At 46.0% G+C, this 18,192-nt stretch overlaps 2 protein-coding genes across 3 annotated transcripts; one reads left to right on the top strand and one right to left on the bottom strand.

Moving 5' to 3' along the window:
• The first annotated feature begins 1,822 nt into the window (after positions 1-1,822).
• Positions 1,823-11,261, top strand: NDUFA6 (NADH:ubiquinone oxidoreductase subunit A6). The gene is made up of 3 exons (XM_012741830.3): positions 1,823-2,030; positions 10,170-10,285; positions 11,064-11,261. Exons 1-3 carry the CDS (start codon positions 1,892-1,894, stop codon positions 11,193-11,195), a joined length of 387 nt encoding a protein of 128 aa, XP_012597284.1. The 5' UTR covers positions 1,823-1,891; the 3' UTR covers positions 11,196-11,261.
• A 3,393-nt stretch (positions 11,262-14,654) lies between these two features.
• SMDT1 (single-pass membrane protein with aspartate rich tail 1) lies at positions 14,655-18,180 on the bottom strand. 2 transcript variants are annotated; one of them, XM_076006956.1, is made up of 3 exons: positions 17,844-18,180; positions 16,255-16,395; positions 14,655-14,973 (listed from the first exon to the last, which is right to left on the bottom strand). In XM_076006956.1, exons 1-2 carry the CDS (start codon positions 18,015-18,017, stop codon positions 16,258-16,260), a joined length of 312 nt encoding a protein of 103 aa, XP_075863071.1. In that variant the 5' UTR covers positions 18,018-18,180; the 3' UTR covers positions 14,655-14,973; positions 16,255-16,257. The 2 variants fall into 2 exon arrangements, with proteins under 2 accessions (XP_075863071.1, XP_012597286.1); XM_012741832.3 differs by having other exon boundaries at positions 14,655-14,916; positions 17,844-18,175.
• Between the last annotated feature and the right edge of the window lie 12 nt (positions 18,181-18,192).

Consider the following 18,192-nt stretch of genomic DNA (forward strand, 5'->3'; position numbering starts at 1 on the left):
ATAGTCCCAGCTACTTGGGAAGCTGGGGCAGAAGGATTGTTTGAGCCCAGGAGTTTGAGGTTGCTGTGAGCTAGGCTGATGCCAAGGCACTCTAGCAGGGGCAACAGAGTGAGACTCTGCCTCAAAAAAAAAAAAAAAAAAAAACTGGTATCAAAGTCTGACTTTATTTATTTATTTATGAATGACATAGGTTCTTGCTCTGTAGCCCAGGTTGGAGTGCAGCGGCACCATCACCGCTCACTGTAACCTCGAACTCTTGGGCTCAAGTGATTCTCCTGTCTCAGCCTCCCAAGTAGCTAGGATTACAGGTGCACACCATGACACCCAGATATTTAAACAATTTTTTTGTAGAGATAGGTGTCTCAATATGTTGCCCAGGCTGGTATCAAACTCCTGGGCTCCAGTGATCCTCCCACCTCAGCCTCCTAAAGTGCTGGGATTATGGGCAAGAACAACTGTACCTGGCCACAGTGTGACTATAAAGCTCCAATTCTTTTTACTATGTACTACATCACCTCTACTTCTAGGGAGGTTATTTATGTTCTGCACTATTCTGTTCTTTCCCAATTTTCTAAAATCATAGATTTTAGTAAGGAAAACAGGATTTTTTTCTTTTTTTAAGGTAATGAGAGCAGGAAGGCATCATTAACTAAAATCCACTGGACTTTATACAGTTGAAAAATCATTAGAGACCATTTTTCTCCCAAGGGCTTTATTGTGATATAATTTACATACAATAAAATTTATTCTTCACCCATTTTAAGTGTACAATTCAATGAATTTTAGTATATTTTTAAAAGTTGTATACTATTTTACAAAGTAATTTTAGAGCATTTCCATCAACCTAAAAAGAAACCTTGTGCCTTTTACATTCCCAGAGCTAAACTCAGCCCTCGCCACTGGCCCTTCCTCAGTACTCAACAAAGTGTCTGTCAACTGCACTTACAGAAAAAGACCAGGCACCCTTGGCAAGAGTCAGGGCTGGGTGGTGGTGGGGGGCACCTAATCTGGCAAGTGACCTAGACTCTGCCCCACCTCAGTTTCCTCACCTGTTAAATGGGGGTGCTAACAGTACCCACCGGACCTAGGAGAGTAGACTACGTACAGTATCCTGAGCAGGCCTGTCCTGTTGTCAGCTGATATTTCTGCCCTCACACTGCTAGGCTCCCGTTGGTGTTCGGAGATAATAACCTCAGTGGGAAAATGCCAGCAAAGCAAGAGACACCCAGAATGGACAATCTAAGGCTCCTTCCAGCTTCAGAATTCTGGGCTGCTTTTCACCGAAATCAGGAATTGGGATGCAAATGTTCTTGTCTAAAAGACTGATGCTATAACCTACCTACCGGGGTTGTGGAGAAACGCCAAGGAGCTAAAGGTCAGGACAGTGCTTTGACATTTAAGCACTAAGAGCGAGCTTGGTTGATAGGCATATATATATTATCATATAGACACACTGTTGCTGCGGAAAAGGCGCCGAGGGGCCGGGCCAGCGCCACGACAGCGCAGGCGCCAATATCTGCCTCAGCCGTCGCCCCGAGGGCTCGCGGCCCGCGCGCGCGCAGGGACTGGTCAAGGAAGTTCTTCGCGGCCTCTGGGGCGCTACCCAGGAGCGCAGAGGGCGTCGGACAGCCGCTCCGCGACCCCGGCGCCAGCTCCCGGCCAGCCTAGGGCCTGAGCGCCCCCTGGCGGCACCACCGGCTTTTTAGAGCGACAGCTCGGCGGACGCACGGCCAAGGGGTGTTTCTGCAAATGAGCATGCGCAGCCTCCACCAGCTGTTCTCAACATAGGGGCGTGGCGTTCCATTTCAGCCAATGAGAAAAGACATTCGTCCCCGGGCCCCGCGCGCTGCTTGAGGAGCGGGTGAGGCTGGGGAGGTGGTTTCCTAGCAAGATGGCGTCGGGCGGCGTCAGCCGGGCTGCTGCTGCGGCCAGCATCTCTGTGAAGCCCATTTTCAGTCGAGACATGAGCGAGGCCAAGCGGAGGGTTCGCGAGCTCTACCGCGCCTGGTATCGGGAGGTGCCGAACACTGGTGAGAGGCAGCGGCGCACGTGGGGCCCCGGAGGCAGCAGCTCAAGGTCGCAGCCAGCTCGGCCCACTTTTCTCTCTCTCGGGCCGAGCTGAGGTCACTAACTTGGGCAGAGGCGACTCCGGATGCTTCAGGGAAAGAGGGTCAGCCGAGCATATGATGGGCCCGACCTGGCGGCGGTGCCGCGGGTCAGACTGGCCGTGCCCAGCATCCGTACAGCCCTCAGGCCTTTGGTCTCTTTTGTCCCCCGTAATTCTTACAGCACCCCCGGGAGGGAGGGCGGAGGACTGTCAATGACCTACTCATTTTGTAGGTGAGGCAACTGAGGCCCCAAGAGGCGAAGGGACGTGCCCAAAGCCCAGAGCTAGCCCAGGTGGATCTGGAACCCAAAGTCAACCCTGGAGTTCCAAGATATAATTACAGACGCCCACTAGGTTTTATAACCCAAGTGGCTGTAGGATTTCAGCAGTCATCCAGTTCCCACCCCGCCTCTCCTTATAGGGAAAGAAACTGGACCAGAGAAGGGAAGTGACTTCTCCCCGGGTGGTCCAGTAAGTCTAGTGGTACCTTTTCTGTTTCTTTTTTTTTTTTTTTTTGAGACAGAGTCTCGCTTTGTTGTCCAGGCTAGAGTGAGTGCTGTGGCGTCAGCCTAGCTCACAGCAACCTCACACTCCTGGGCTCGAGCAATCCTCCTGCCTCAGCCTCCCGAGTAGCTGGGACTACAGGCATGCGCCACCATGCCCGGCTAATTTTTTATATACATATCAGTTGGCCAATTAATTTCTTTCTATTTATAGTAGAGACGGGGTCTCGCTCTTGCTCAGGCTGGTTTCGAACTCCTGACCTTGAGCAATCCGCCCGCCTTGGCCTCCCAGAGAGCTAGGATTACAGGCGTGAGCCACCGCGCCTGGCCACCTTTTCTGTTTCTCCCTCCCCTCCAGTCTCCTAAACCTTGCTCCCTAGCTGGCCCTGCCTGTAGTATTTATTGAATTTCTCTCCCTGGCCCCTGTTGTTCTGCCCCCCATCACCTCGGCGCCCTTCCCTTCACTTAGATGGCATAAAACCAGTCTGTTCACCTAAAAGATTAGTATGTAAGCTCCCAGAGTGCAGAGACTGTTTTCTTATCTTGGTATCCCCCTCAGTGCTGCCCATTATACTAGATAAAAGAAAGGCTGGGGTAAATCTCATCTAAACTGTCAAGGACAGTACAAATGTCGGGGACTGTTGATATTTTGTTATTTTCTTGATTTGACTTAGTGTTTTTAACATAGACTATCATGCTAGTCTGAGAGAGAAGGTGCTTTTGAGTGAGTTGAGCAGTACAGCGTTCCTCAGGCTGCTACTTCCCTACTTGTATGTGAGAGGCAGTGGAACACGGTGCTTGGGAGCATGGACTTGTCTCCAGGCTCTGCTCTTTAATAGGTATGTGACCTTGGGCCAGTTATTTCATTTGTGCCTCTGCTTCCTCATCTGTAAAATGAAGATAATAATAGTGCCTTCTTCAGAGACTTATTTTATTAAATAGGTTAGAATATCTAAAGTGCTTAGAACAGGGTGACACTTAGTTAATACCCCTCAAATACTGGCTGCTGTGTTATTGTTATTTAAAGGGCTTACCCTAGCAGGAGTCTCCCTGCAGAACCCAGTTCTTTGCTGTGTGATTAACTGTCTACTCCACAGAGTCCTATCCTCAAGGTGACTTTTGAAAAATTGCTAATGATCAGCACTTAAACCCACCTGAAACTGGGGAAGGAGGAACTTGAATGATCTGCTGGTTTAGAGACTATATATGCCTTTTGGGAATGGGTGGAAAGTAGGGGTGTGTGTGTGGGGTGGTGACAGTAGCAAGTGGGAGGGGGTGCAGTTCAAATTCAGATGTTTAAAAACTTCAAGAATACTTCTTTGAGTGTCCAAAACCCTTCCTTGTTTCTGGTGGGAGGTATGGGGGGAAGGAGGCCAGATTCAGGAAGGGTGATTTGTGAAGGACAAAACTTAATGGCTGAGTTGAAGATGGAAACCAGGTTCGCTGGCTGTTAAGACCCAACTTCTTCTAAATTTAGAAACCCTCCCTTTCTGTGTGGACTTGCACAGATGAATGAATGAATAAATCCATAAACAACCAACCAACCCGCTCCCAGGATCTTCCCTCAAAAACTGTTTGGGAGGCCGGGCGCGATGGCTCACGCCTGTAATCCTAGCACTTTGGGAGGCCGAGGCGGGCGGATCGCTCAAGGTCAGGAGTTCAAAACCAGCCTGAGCGAGACCCCATCTCTACCAAAAATAGAAAGAAACTAATTGACCAACTAAAAAAATATATACAAAAAATTAGCCGGGCATGGTGGCGCATGCCTGTAGTCCCAGCTACTCGGGAGGCTGAGGCAGTAGGATTGCTGAGCCCAGGAGATTGAGGTTGCTGTGAGCCAGGCTGACGCCACGGCACTCTAGCCTGGGCAACAAGTGAGACTCTGTCTCAAAAAAAAAAAAAAAAAAAAAACTGTTTGGGAAGGCTGGGCGTGGTGGCTCATGCCTATAATCCTAGCACTCTGGGAGGCCGAGGTGGGCAGATCGCTCAAGGTCAGGAGTTGGAAACCAGCCTGAGCAAGAGAGAGACCCTGTCTCTACTAAAAAAAATAGAAAGAAATTAATTGGCCAACTAAAAATATATAGAAAAACTTAGCCAGGCATGGTGGTGCATGCCTGTAGTCCCACCTACTTGGGAGGCTGAGGTAAGAGGATTGCTTGAGCCCAGGAGTTTGAGGTTGCTGTGAGCTAGGCTGATGCCACAGCACTCTAGCCCAGGCAACAAAGTGAGACTCTGTCTCAAAAAAAAAAAAAAAACTGTTTGGGAAGAGAGTGCTAAGAGTCAAAAGGGTCCTGAGAGGAAGAAAAGAAGGGAGAGGGTTACAGGAGCTTAGAGAGCAGGGGAAAAGAAGGATCAAGGGGCAGTACAACCTCATGGGGAAGATCAGTGGTCTGAAGCCGGTCACTTGCTCAGGCCTGTGCTACACTGGTGTCATGGCCTCCATCACCATGACTCCCGCTGAGGAACCAAACCAAGGATTGGCAATTAGTGATAGTATTGATAACTAACATGTATTGAAATGCTTATTATATATAGCTCATCGCTATGCTAAATGCTTTACCTTGCCTTATTTTACGGTGGGGTCTGATTGTTTCCCCACTTTATAGATGATGAAACCAAGGCACAGAATCCTGTGTTAGGTCATACCATTAATAAGTAGGAGAGCCTGACTATAAAACTCTGATACCTGGCTCTTAGCTCCTGTTGTAGTGTTCCCTGAATCTCTCGGAACCCAGTTTGGCACGGGAGCAGAGGGACAGAGCTGCCTTTGAATCTCTCCTTTGAAAAAATATGAAATGCTGCCTGCTGGCCACAACAGGAAACTTTTTGTAGAAACAGTTCATTCATTTAATTTCCATTTTACTGAGTACCTCTAGTACTCCAGGGTCAATAGTAGATGTCTAGAGAGATACAAAAGTGAATAAATCACGGCCCTGCCTTCAATGGTCTTAATGGTCTAGTCAGGGAGATAGACATATACCAGATAATTAAACCCAAAGTATAATAGAGGTATGGGAAAAAAAGTGCTAAACACTTTAACAGCCAACATTTGTGTCATGTTTACTGTTTGTAAGGTGTTGTCACTTGATTTTTGACCATATTCTTGTAAAGGAATTAGGTTAGAGGTTATTTTCTATTTTTTAGATGAGAAAACAGGCTGAGGAGGCTGTATCCCAGACAAGGTTATAGTTCCTAAAGGTCTGAAGTCTGTACTCACCTCATTTGACCCCTGATCCCACAATCTTTTCCGTTACACCATGCTGCCTTCCCATTCAAGGATTGCCTAGTACCAAAGCGAATTGGAGCAAACAGCTGAGAGCTATATCAGTGTTGTCCTTCCTAATCTGTCAGAGCCTTCTGGACTCAGGAAAGCCTTAACAATAACTTTAGGAAAGCACACAGAGACTGTGGAAAAGTCACCTTCATCCAAAAGGGGCACTTCTTACCTTCCTTTTGAGCCTCAGATTTTTTCAAATTGAAATTTAAATATTCAGGATTCAAAAAATAAGCCAGGAATCTGTTAGTTGAGAAAGAACAGTTGGAATTGATTACCCCAGAGTTCAACAGCGCATTTGTTGTATGGGGCTGTCCTGTACATTGTAGGAGTTTAACACCATCCCTGGCCTCTACCTGCTAGATGCCAGTAGCACTCTCCCCATAGTTGTGACAACCAAAAATGCCTCCAGACATTACCAAATGTTCTGGGGGGCAAAATCGTCACTGGTTTGAGAACCACTAACTTAGAACAATTCAGCTAGGCTATGTCTGTTTGCCTTAGCAGCTTTCTTACAGGTGGATGGGTATGTTCAGGGTGTTGGGATGAGAGGAGGGAACCTAGGACAAATGTATGTCTCTCTGGAGACATACATACATACATACATACATACATCCTCCTACCTGGGAGGATGGCTACTTGGGGGATCTGTGACCTGCTAAAATTTTAAGCAAAACTTTGCATTTATGCACTTGAATATTTTGCTGAAGAGAAGATTCATACACCCAGTGCCCTGGTGTGTGGCTCAGGAGATCATGAGCTGGTGCTGATGGGCACCAACTCCCGTAAGTATGCCTAGAGACACTTTGGTTTTTTTTTGTTCCCAAGGTTGGGCAGGACTCTGAAATATTAATAAAAATGTAGGAGGCCAAGTGTGGTAGCTCACGCCTGTAATCCTAGCATTCTGGGAGGCTGAGGTAAGAGGATTGCTTGAGATCAGGAGTTTGAGACCAGCCTGAGCTAGAGTGAGACCCTATCTCTACTAAAAAGAGAAAGAGCCGGGCGCGGTGGCTCACGCCTGTAATCCTAGCTCTCTGGGAGGCCGAGGCGGGCGGATTGCTCAAGGTCAGGAGTTCAAAACCAGCCTGAGCAAGAGCGAGACCCCGTCTCTACTATAAATAGAAAGAAATTAATTGGCCAACTGATATGTATATAAAAAATTAGCCGGGCATGGTGGCGCATGCCTGTAGTCCCAGCTACTCGGGAGGCTGAGGCAGAAGGATCGCTCGAGCCCAGGAGTGTGAGGTTGCTGTGAGCTAGGCTGACGCCACGGCACTCACTCTAGCCTGGACAATAAAGCGAGACTCTGTCTCAAAAAAAAAAAAAAAAAAAAAAAAAGAGAAAGAAATTAGCCAGGTGGGGTGCTGCTTGCCTATAGTCCCAGCTACTTGGAAGGCTGAGGCAGAGGGTCGCTTGAGCCCAGGAGTTTGAGATTGCTGTGAGCTAGGTTGATGCCATGGCACTCTAGGGCCACAGAGCTAGACTCTGTCTCAAAAAGAAAAAAAATTCAGGAAAGGTAAGCAGGGAGATTCCTCACATTCCTTTTCTTAAAAGAGGACTGTATTATAAAATAAAAAATAGCTTGGAGTCTAGGCCCATGTTTGCCAAAGACCACTGGTATGGCCACCAAGACACCACAGTGCTCTAGGCCTCACTCCTACCAAGTGTTAAGATTCTAAATTCCAGGTTCCATGTTTGTTCACATTTGTTTTTGCATCTCTTTGTCTTACTGTCCCTTTGCTCTTTTCTGAAATTCCTAATATAATATCTTGGTGACCAGCTTTCTGGGGGAAAAACTCAAATTTATAGTGTTTGCCATTTTCCATGGCATAAATATTCCCACCATGATTGCTTTTTAGGCTATCAAAGTGAAGTCATTGAAGGCAGATTTGGAAAGCGATGTGTATAATTGGCTCTCCATGAGACCCTGTCCATGGACACTAAGTTTTTTCTAGCGTGAATGATCCTCTCTGTCCTCTCTGTTGTTAACATTTACCTATTAAGCTGGGATGCCAGTTCTCCTATTAGATTTATGCTATTGCTTATGCCCTGGTTGGATCAGAAACCTTGTTTTCTTTGCCATGTGGCACTATATTTCCCTTAGCAGATACTTTATCATAGTCACTAAGTTATGAGTGTAATTAAAGATTGAAGCTTATTGTTTTGGTTTTTTTGTTTGTTTGTTTGTTTGTTTGTTTGTTTTTAGACAGAGTCTCACTCTGTTGCCCTGGCTAGAGTGCTGTGGCATCAGCCTAGCTCACAGCAACCTCAAACTCATGGGCTCAAGCAATCCTTCGGCCTCAGCCTCCCGAGTAGCTGGGACTACAGGCATGTGCCACCCTGCTCGGCTAATTTTTTCTATATATTTTTAGTTGGCCAATTAATTTCTTTCTATTTATAGTAGAGATGGGGTCTTGCTCTTGCTCAGGCTGGTCTCAAACTCCTGTACCTTGAGCGATCCTCCCGCCTCAGCCTCCCAGAGTGCTAGGATTACAGGCGGGAGCCACCTCACCCAGCGTTGTTTGATTTTGAGACAGTCTCACTCTGTTGCCCGGGCTTAAGTGCCCGAGGCATTAGCCTAGCTCACAGCAACCTCAAACTCCTGGGCTCAAGCAATCCTTCTGCCTCAGCCTTCCGGGTAGGTGGGACCACAGGCATGTACCACCATGCCCAGCTAATTTTTTTCTATGTATTTTTAGTTGCCCCATTAATTTCTTTCTATTTTTAGTAGAGACAGGGTCTCACTCTTGCTTAGGCTGGTCTCAAACTCCTGACCTTGAGCGGATCCTCCCACCTCGCCCTCCCAGAGTGGTAGGATTACAGGCGTGAGCCACCTCGCCCCTCTGAAGCTTTATTGTTGATTAATAGAGTCACTAAATGGCCCTCATCGTTTTCAGATTTGGTTGTGATAGTTCTATAGACCAGAGTGGACATATCGCAGGAACGGGCAGCACAGTGCTCGTTCTCGCCCGTGAGCCTTGCTTATGCTGTTCCACGGCCTAGTGTGCTTCTCTTGCAGGGTCTGTATTTCACCTGCCACACAAGGCCCTGTTTGTGCTCTCATTGTCAACAGGAAATCCACTGAGAGCTGAATGTGCTAGGGGGTGGGAACACAAATGACTAATACCCTATTTTCAGAGCACATCCATATGCTTCATGTGAAGTTCCAGGTCACTGAGTCTGTGCCACTACTTTAGGCACTTACTTAATCACAGATTGCAGAATATTTTGATTTTTTGCTTACATTCATAGCTGGCTGTCCCTCCAATCGGAATTTAACACCTAGAGAAGTGAAGCTACATACTAACCTCTCTCCTTCCCCCAAGTAACATAATAATGGTATTAAATAGTAACTACTTGTTGGACTGAAGCCTTCCTTAACCTGCACAAACCCGCAACTCCAACTTCATGTGGTACTTATAGCCTAAGCCATGTCATTTTACATCAATTTCAACCCTGTCATTTTTTGCTGATTTTCCATGTAAAAATAATGCTAACATTGATTGAGAGCTTGTTCCACGTAGGGCACTGTTGTAAGCATTTTGCATTATCTCATGAGATCCTCACAACAGCTCCAAAGTTACATGTGTTATTATCATCCTCATTTCACTGATAAATAAATACACTCAGGCACAAGGAAGTTAACTTACACAGGATCATAGAAGTGATAGTAATATCCTAGCACTTTGGGAGGCCGAGGCGGGCGGATTGCTCGAGGTCAGGAGTTCGAAACCAGCCTGAGCGAGACCCTGTCTCTACCAAAAATAAAAATAAATTAATTGACCAACTAAAAATATATATACAAAAAATTAGCCGGGCATGGTGGCGCATGCCTGTAGTCCCAGCTACTCGGGAGGCTGAGGCAGTAGGATCGCTGAGCCCCGGAGATTGAGGTTGCTATGAGCCAGGCTGACGCCACGGCACTCACTCTAGCCTGGGCAACAAAGTGAGACTCTGTCTCAAAAAAAAAAAAAAAAAAAAAAAAAAAAAGAAGTGATAGTAATAGAATGGGATTTGAACCCACATTGTGCAGACTCTTGAACTATGCTATTCTGCTGTTTCAAACACACTGGTCTTGTTTCTCCCAACAAAAGGTAAGCTCCTGGAGAGCAAACACCAGGTCTCTTATTTACATCCTGAAGCACCTAGCTTAGTGTTAGGCTAATGTTTGGTGAATAGCATGAATGAGCATCCCATATGTATTCAATGAATGTCCTTAACTCTAGTTTTTAAAAACATGTTCTAACTTTATGATTTCTACCCTGAATCATGTTTTTCTTTCTAGTGCATTTATTCCAGCTAGACATCACTGTGAAACAGGGACGGGATAAAGTCCGAGAAATGTTTATGAAGAATGCCCATGTCACAGACCCCAGAGTGGTTGATCTTCTGGTCATTAAGGTAACTGACCTTCGCTGACCAATTTAAAAGATCAACCAACTTGTATAGTGCTCCTGTCTTCCCAGATGAACATTTTGTCTCCAAGTTTATTTATTTATTTTTTATTTAAAGAAAATATTTTTCCAATGGTCTAAGAAGCCAGCAGATTGTCTCCAAGTTTAAAAAGCAAGTACTGGCGCAGCACCTGCTCTGTGTTTCAAAGGAGTAGTTAACTTGGAGGTTGTCACCTGGTTAAATAGATTATAAGATTGTTCAAGGGAAAATCCTACAGTTTGCATTTGAAACTCTTCTTGAACCTCATCCCTGGAGGTTACAGCTTCACTTGGATCCCAGCTTATAGCTGGAAGAGGCAGTTAGGTTGCCTGAGTCCTGTGTAAATGGGGCCAACTCTTGGGTCTGATTGTGTCTCCCTGGCCAGTCATATTAGCAGCATGGGAGTTTCAGCATGGACCAGTAAATAACCTGGAGAAAATGTTAAGCAGAAACATAAGTTAAGCCAGTCAGGTTAGGCAGTCATAAGATAGGGGCCTGTTAACCTAGAAGTCTCTCCTCTTTGGACTAGTTAACAGAGTTAAATAATATTTGAAAGGTCTCAGAGATCATTTAGGCCAACCACCTTATTGTCCAGGTGCAGAAATGTTGTCTAGACAGAGTAATTCCTTGCCCAAGACATTCATCAAGCCGGTGCTGAGCAGAGAATAGAATCGTGGCCTTCAGGGTAGTATGCTTTTAACTGGCTTGACCGCTTTGACTGACAACCTCACCCTTACTTTTGCAGGGAAAGATGGAACTGGAAGAAACGATTAAAGTATGGAAGCAGCGGACACATGTTATGAGGTTCTTCCATGAAACAGAAGCACCAAGGCCAAAGGATTTCCTGTCCAAGTTCTATGTTGGCCACGACCCATGAAGTGGAAAGCTGTATGTTGATGTTTCATTATTTTAGAGCACAGATAAACTCATTATACGATGGTCACTTCGTGATAGAATTCTGTTGGTGAACCAGTTTTCTGCAGTCTCATTTTTTGCCTGAACAAGTGGGGTCTTGGTATACACACCACCTGTTCTTTCTTTTTTCCTGAAGTATGGTATTTGCTATAAATTAAAATGGATTCTCTTTCCCAGAGCCTTGCATGTTGGTAAACAGGAAGGAAAATGAGGCCATCTGCTCAGAAACTGTCACACTGGGTATGAAGCTGGATGATTTCTTTAGTTGTGTTTACACAGCTTTCATGACTAGACACCTTGGTTTTAGGGCACAGATTATCCAAAATTAACCAGCTCTTGCTGTCAGAGAGGGATCAGAACAGCACTAACAGGCACAGAAGTAGAGCTGACAAGATGGGCTAGTTTTCCCTGGGTTCTGGAGAAAATGGATGCTCAGTGGCCTAGCCCTTGTATTTACAATAAGCACCAGTCCTTAAAACGACATTAACTTCCTTCCAGTTAGACATCCTGCAAGGGATAGAGCTGTTCAATGTACACAGAATAGAAATATTCCTACTGTTTTTGCAAACTACTCTGGTGTAGCTCTAAGTGATAGGAGAATAAATGTCAACTCAGGTTAAAGAACTGATCTCTGTTTGCTTTGGATGGTGGTCTCCTCTGTCCCTTCCCTGGGCAGTCCAGATGCTGGGGAAAGGGGTTCAGGATCTGTAGGTATGACCATCCTGAAGGTTCCCAACCCCAGCACCCAGGATCCCTTTATTATCTTTTCACCTAAGGAACATGGGGAAAAATCTCAAACTCAGCGTTTGGTTTGTTTTGTTTTCTTTTTCTGGAGACAGAGTCTCACTCTGTTGCCATGGAGTCAGCCTAGCTCACAGCAACCTCAAACTCCTAGGCTCAAGTGATCCTCCTGCCTAAGCCTCCCGAGAGGCTGGGATTATAGGCATGCACCACCATGGCCAGGGAATCTTTTCTATTTTTAGTAGAGACGGTCTCACTCTTGCTCAGGCTGGTCTCAAATTCCTGAGCTCAAGCAATCCTCCCACCTTGGCCTCCCAGAGTGCTAGGATTAAGGTGTGAGCCACAGAGCTCAGCCTCAGTGTTTTCTCTATTTTCTTACTCAACAATCACCTAAGACTTTGTCCTGAACCCACACACAAAGCAAACAATCAATTCTGCAGCAGACACCAACTAGCTGTCCTTCACTTCAATTCTGACATTGTCTACCTAGAGATAGCATCAGTTCATGACTGCCCCCCTCTGAGACACCAGTTGCAAGTCGGAGTCTCCAGAACATCTGACAAGCTGGCTTCAAGTTGGTTCCCATAACTCCCTCTTTAGGTTCAATTCATTTACTAGAGCAGCTCACAGAACTCGGAAACACGTTTACCGGTTTCTTATAAAGGATATTACAGGCTGGATGTGGTGGCTCATGCCTATAATCCTAGCACTCTGGGAGGCCGAGACAGGTGGATCGCTCAAGGTCAGGAGTTTGAGACCAGCCTGAGCAAGAGCGAGACCCCATCTCTACTCAAATAGAAATTAATTGGCCAACTAAAAATATATATATATATATATATACAAAAAATTAGCCGGGCATGGTGGTGCATGCCTGTAGTCCCAGCTACTCAGGAGGCTGAGGCAGTAGGATCTCCTGAGCCCAAGAGATTGAGGTTGCTGTGACCCAGGCTGACGCCAGGCCACTCACTCTAGCCTGGGCAAGAAAGTGAGACCCTGTCTCAAAAAAAAAATTAAGGATATTACAAAGGATACGAAGAGATGCATAGGGCAAAGTATGGGGGAAGGAGCTTAGAGCTTCCATGCCTTCCCTGGGTGTACCACCCTCCAAAAACCTTGTGTTCAGCTATCTGGAAGCTCTCTGAATCCTGTCTTTTTATGCCTTTTATGGAAACTTCATTAGCTAGGCATGATCGAAGCATGGACAGCCATGTAGAAATGTGATTGTACAAAAAGGGAATGAGGCCGGGCGCGGTGGCTCACGCCTGTAATCCTAGCTCTCTGGGAGGCCGAGCCGGGCGGATCGTTTGAGTTCAGGAGTTCGAAACCAACCTGAGCAAGAGCGAGACCCCGTCTCTACTATAAAAATAGAAAAATTAATTGGCCAACTAATATATATAGAAAAAATTAGCCGGGCATGGTGGTGAATGCCTGTAGTCCCAGCTACTCGGGAGGCTGAGGCAGTAGGATTGCTTGAGCCCAGGAGTTTGAGGTTGCTGTGAGCTAGGCTGATGCCATGGCACTCACTCTAGCCTGGGCAACAAAGCGAGACTCTGTCTCAAAAAAAAAAAAAAAAAAAAAAAGGGAATGATATAATGGTAATAGACTGAGTAGGGAAAAGCCTTTCTGTTCAGATTCTCCTTGGGCTCTTTGTGTGGTAATTTCTTCCTTCTTCCTCTCCCATATGGGGCAGCACCCCTTCTGAAATGAAGGTCTTATGACCTACAATCAGACAAGGTAGATCAGAGAATTTCTTTAGGGCCAGCTCCAAGAAGGTAGGGGAAGATAAGAGTCTATTTTTGGCGTCTATGGCCTGTCCTGGGTAGAAAAAGGAGCAGGTGAAAGGAGGGAAGGAGGAGGAGAGAGATGCTGTTTCCTGAGGTCTGATGTGCCTCTTTTTTTATTTTTGGAGATAGAGTCTCGCTTTGTTGCCCAGGCTAGAGTGAGTGCCATGGCGTCAGCCTAGCTCATAGCAACCTCAAACTCCTGGACTCAAGCAATCCTGCTGCCTCAGCCTCCTAAGTAGCTGGGACTACAGGCATGCGTCACCATGCCCGGCTAATTTTTTCTATATATATTAGTTGGCCAATTAATTTCTTTCTATTTATAGTAGAGATGGGGTCTCACTCTTGCTTAGGCTGGTCTCGAGCTCCTGACCTTTAGCAATCTGCCCTCCTCGGCCTCCCAGAGTGCTAGGATTACAGGTGTGAGCCACCACATGGGCCCTGATGTGCCTCTTATGTGAGGAGGAAACAACATTGTAACAAAAGACTGAAACATGGGCTTTGGGAGTTATGAGCCAGGAACTGTGGATGAAAACCAACATATATATATTATAATATCACAGAACCCAAGTTTTGAAAGAATCATTCTAATAATGATAGTTAAGTAGTTGTAAGTTAACAATCAAAGTTCCTCATTCTGGGTACATGATAATAAGCCAGTATTGCTGAACATATAAAAGCTTGAGGATTTAGTGCTTTGTTAGGGAAAACAGTTTGTTGGGCTTTTGTAAATAATGAAAATAGGTCCCAGGTCCCCATAATAACCTTTGTGGATCCATAGGCACCTGATATCCTGGGTTATGAATCAAAGGTGTATGTTTCTCTGATGAAGAAGGGACAGCAGAGACAATTAACTGCAGCAACTAGAGCACGCTCATACTGAGAAACTTTAGCTGTCATTCAGTCATTCGTAGCTGATGTTTATTATGTTTATTCATATTTGGTTGCTTGTATTCTGGTGCCCAGTGGACAGCACATCTTGGGGAACCTCCCAGAGCCTGGAGATCTGGGCTATGGTCACAGACCATGCAGGAGGCTTCACTGGACTAGGGAGGCTGAGGGCTTTCCCTGAGCCCTTCTGCTGACAAGGAAGGAAGAGAGGCTGAGAGCATCACCATGTCTTCAGTTAGCACCTTCTCCATTCTGAACTTCCTCCACACCCTGGAAGAAAGGAAAGCAGCAGTAAACTGGGCAATACAGCAGTCCTCCATCCACATCCTGAAAGAGAATTCCACAGAGGAGTTTTACCAAACATGACAGGAGAAAGGCAGCTTTGAGTATGTTTGATTATGGATTCAGATATTAACAGGGCATTCACCACAGACCTGGCACTGGGGGCCCAAAGGTATAAAAAAACATGTTCCCTGCCAGCAAATAGCTCATAGTTTAGTAGAATTTTGGTGTGTGTTTAAGCACATAATATGAATTGTTTTAAGCAAAGTACTGGTCACTCAGGAAGGAGGGATGAAGGAAGACTTCAGAGACATCAAGGTTGGGTGCAATGGCTCACAACTATAATCCCAGTGCTCTGGGAGGCTGAGGCGGGAGGATCACTTGAGGATGGGAATTCAAGACCAGCCTGAGCAACATAGTGAGACCCTATCTCTACAAAAAATTAAAAAATGAGCTAGGCATGATGGTGTGCACCTGTAGTCCTAGCAAGGTGGGAGGATCACTTGAGCCCAGGAGTTCAAGGCTGCAGTGAGCTGTGATCATGCTACTACACTGTAGCCTGGGTAACAGTGCAAGATCCTGTCTCAAAAAAACATTGAAGAATGGTTGGAATTAAGACAGAAAGCACTGAAAAGGAGCCTTCCACATAGGAAGACAATGAACCAATGCTTGGGGCTGGGTAAGAAATGGTAAATATTAAGGATAGTTATGTAAGAATATGGAAAATGAGACTGGGATAAAAAGTATGATCAGATTATGGCAAACCTTGAATGCCAGGCTAAGGAGTCAGGAGCATTCTTATCTATAACAGTCATCCTGCCACACAGCATATATTAGAGCACAGGAAGTCAACACAAGATAGCTGAATGGGAAGAGGACTAGAACTCCTGGGGGAAGGATCTCTGAGCAGCATATGAACCACGCTGTGATGTCCATGTACAGGCTGTACTGCTGCAGAGCTTGGTGATTAGAGCTGACTGGGGAGGACTTGTAGTTTCTAAATTTCAATATGGAACTGTTCAAATGGTGCTGTTGGCATATTAAATTGTCAAGAAGACTTAGTATTGACTGAATGATACATCAAGGGTAACTGAAAAGGTCTGCTAGGACCCCCAACTTAGTTGAAAGAGACTCCAGTGAATGTGAAGTTACCCTCATCCAATACAGGGAAAAGGGAAAATAAAAACATTACCCGCCAAGTGGGTCAATTCATTAAAGCCTCTGCCCTGAGTGTGTAAATGCTGCTCCCTGGCCAGACTGTACACAGGTCAGATGCTCCACTCTGCTTCCTGCTCCTGGTTCATCTAGGCGTAAAGCAAATCTTACCTTTTAGTCATCATCGTCGTCATCCTCTGGGACAAAAATGTCATGTTCCTCAAGTAGAGCAGCAAAGTTCTTGCTAATGAGTGTCCCAACGTAGAGAAAGGGGATCACAATGGAGAACACGCGGAGAAGGCCGAAGGACATCTGCAGAAGGTCAGAATGGTGGCCGTGAGTTCCAGAGTCCACTTTGGCAGGACCATAGAAGGCCAGACCCTCTCATGGGCATTCCCTCCTATGGACCCCAGACCCATCATAAGCAACTTGATTTTAAAGCCCTTGGAAAAATTCAGAGCAAGGAAAATAATTAGAAAAGGAGAGAGAGTAATTGTTATGGCCACCAAAGTGAATATTGAAAACTGTAAGGCACTCTAGACATCTCAAAGTTAGGGCACAATCTGCTAATTAGTTGTAGATATCTACAAACAAGCAGGTGAGAAAGTAAGTGGTTTATGGTCAGCTCCACTTGGAGACACTAAATACAAGAAAATGGGTTACAGAAAGATGTACAGTTAAGGGATATTTTATACAGTTAATTAACAGGTTTCCTGATGCCTAAGAAATCTGATTTCACCACATTAAATTTTATAAACAGGTGTGTTTGCAAGTGGCCATATCTTTACACTATGACTATTTACATGGACTGGGGGAGTGTCAGTAAAATCTCGTCAATATTTCCTATTTTCCTGGAGTTTACAAAAGAAAAGGTTTTCAGCTGTGCCTTTTTATAAGGCCACTCTTTCCCAGCATAGACCATGCACCTTCTTTTCTTGCTTGCTGTGAAACTGCCCTGCAGTCAATTCTGTGAGTTTGCACAGGCCAAACTAGCTTGAAAAGAAATTTCTTAATTCCCACACAGCTCTGCAGTCAAAAAGCAAACTTTTGTTTGCTATAAGGGACTGTTTCCATTTTCCTTAGGAAAAACCCAAGGGTATTGAAGGCACGGGATAGCATTCGGTGGTGGATAAAAATAGGACCTGGTGGGAGTTGTACCAAGAAGCAACCTGGATGCCGGGACCTAACTCAGCTGCTAGCCTCGGATACTGACTTCACAGCTCTGGCCCTGATTGTTCCTTTGTAAAAACAGTGATTGTACTAATTTCCTGCACATCTCTCAGGACCACATATCACATGAATTAACTACCAAGTGACAACTCATAAAAAGATAAGGTCCGTCCCACATACCCTTTATTTACAAAATTCCTTCACGATTCATTATTTCATTGCATCAGCTGTATGAGGCAGAGCAGAGATTACATGACTTGTCTAAACTGGATGCACAAAGCTGAGTCTTCTGACTCCAGAGGAATAGGGCACCGCACCCCTTACGAGAAGCTACTGCAAGATGCCATCTTTCTCAGCTTTTGCCCCCATCTGTCTCCAAGCACCCTGCTCAACACCGGGTTCTAACCGACCGTTTTCTCCCACCTTTCAAAATAAGCAACATTAGCGCAAAAATTTGTCCTTGGTCCGCCTTCTAGTCTAAGGCGATCGTATGATTGGCTTCTACTTCTGTCAATCAGCGTGGGTCCACACTGCACTCCACACAGCAATTGGCCTCGGCCCCTTTACCCCGCCTCCCGGCAGACACTCACTTTCACCGGTTTGGGCAAAATGGCGCCGCTGCGGGTAACGATGACTGACCGCGACGGCACTAGGCTCTGACCTGAGGCGCCGTCATTGCCACCTTTCCTCAAGCTTGGCCCGCTCCGGAGAGCCCAGAATCGGACGGGTGCCAGTGGTAGCCAGCGAGCCACTCCGGACGCCATCTCCCAGCTCCGCCCCTCGCCTGGACACCCGGACCTCACCGCCCGACGCCGGTGCCGCCCTCAGGAAGAACGTCGCCTCCAGCCTCGCGAGGCTCTGGAGCACACGAGAAGCCCAGCCCTCACACTTGCGCAATGGCCCCAGTTCCTGCTGCGATGGGAGAGTTTGTCACCCGCC

This window comes from Microcebus murinus, chromosome 10 (genome assembly GCF_040939455.1).
Source record: "Microcebus murinus isolate Inina chromosome 10, M.murinus_Inina_mat1.0, whole genome shotgun sequence".
NCBI classification, from domain to species: domain Eukaryota; kingdom Metazoa; phylum Chordata; class Mammalia; order Primates; family Cheirogaleidae; genus Microcebus; species Microcebus murinus.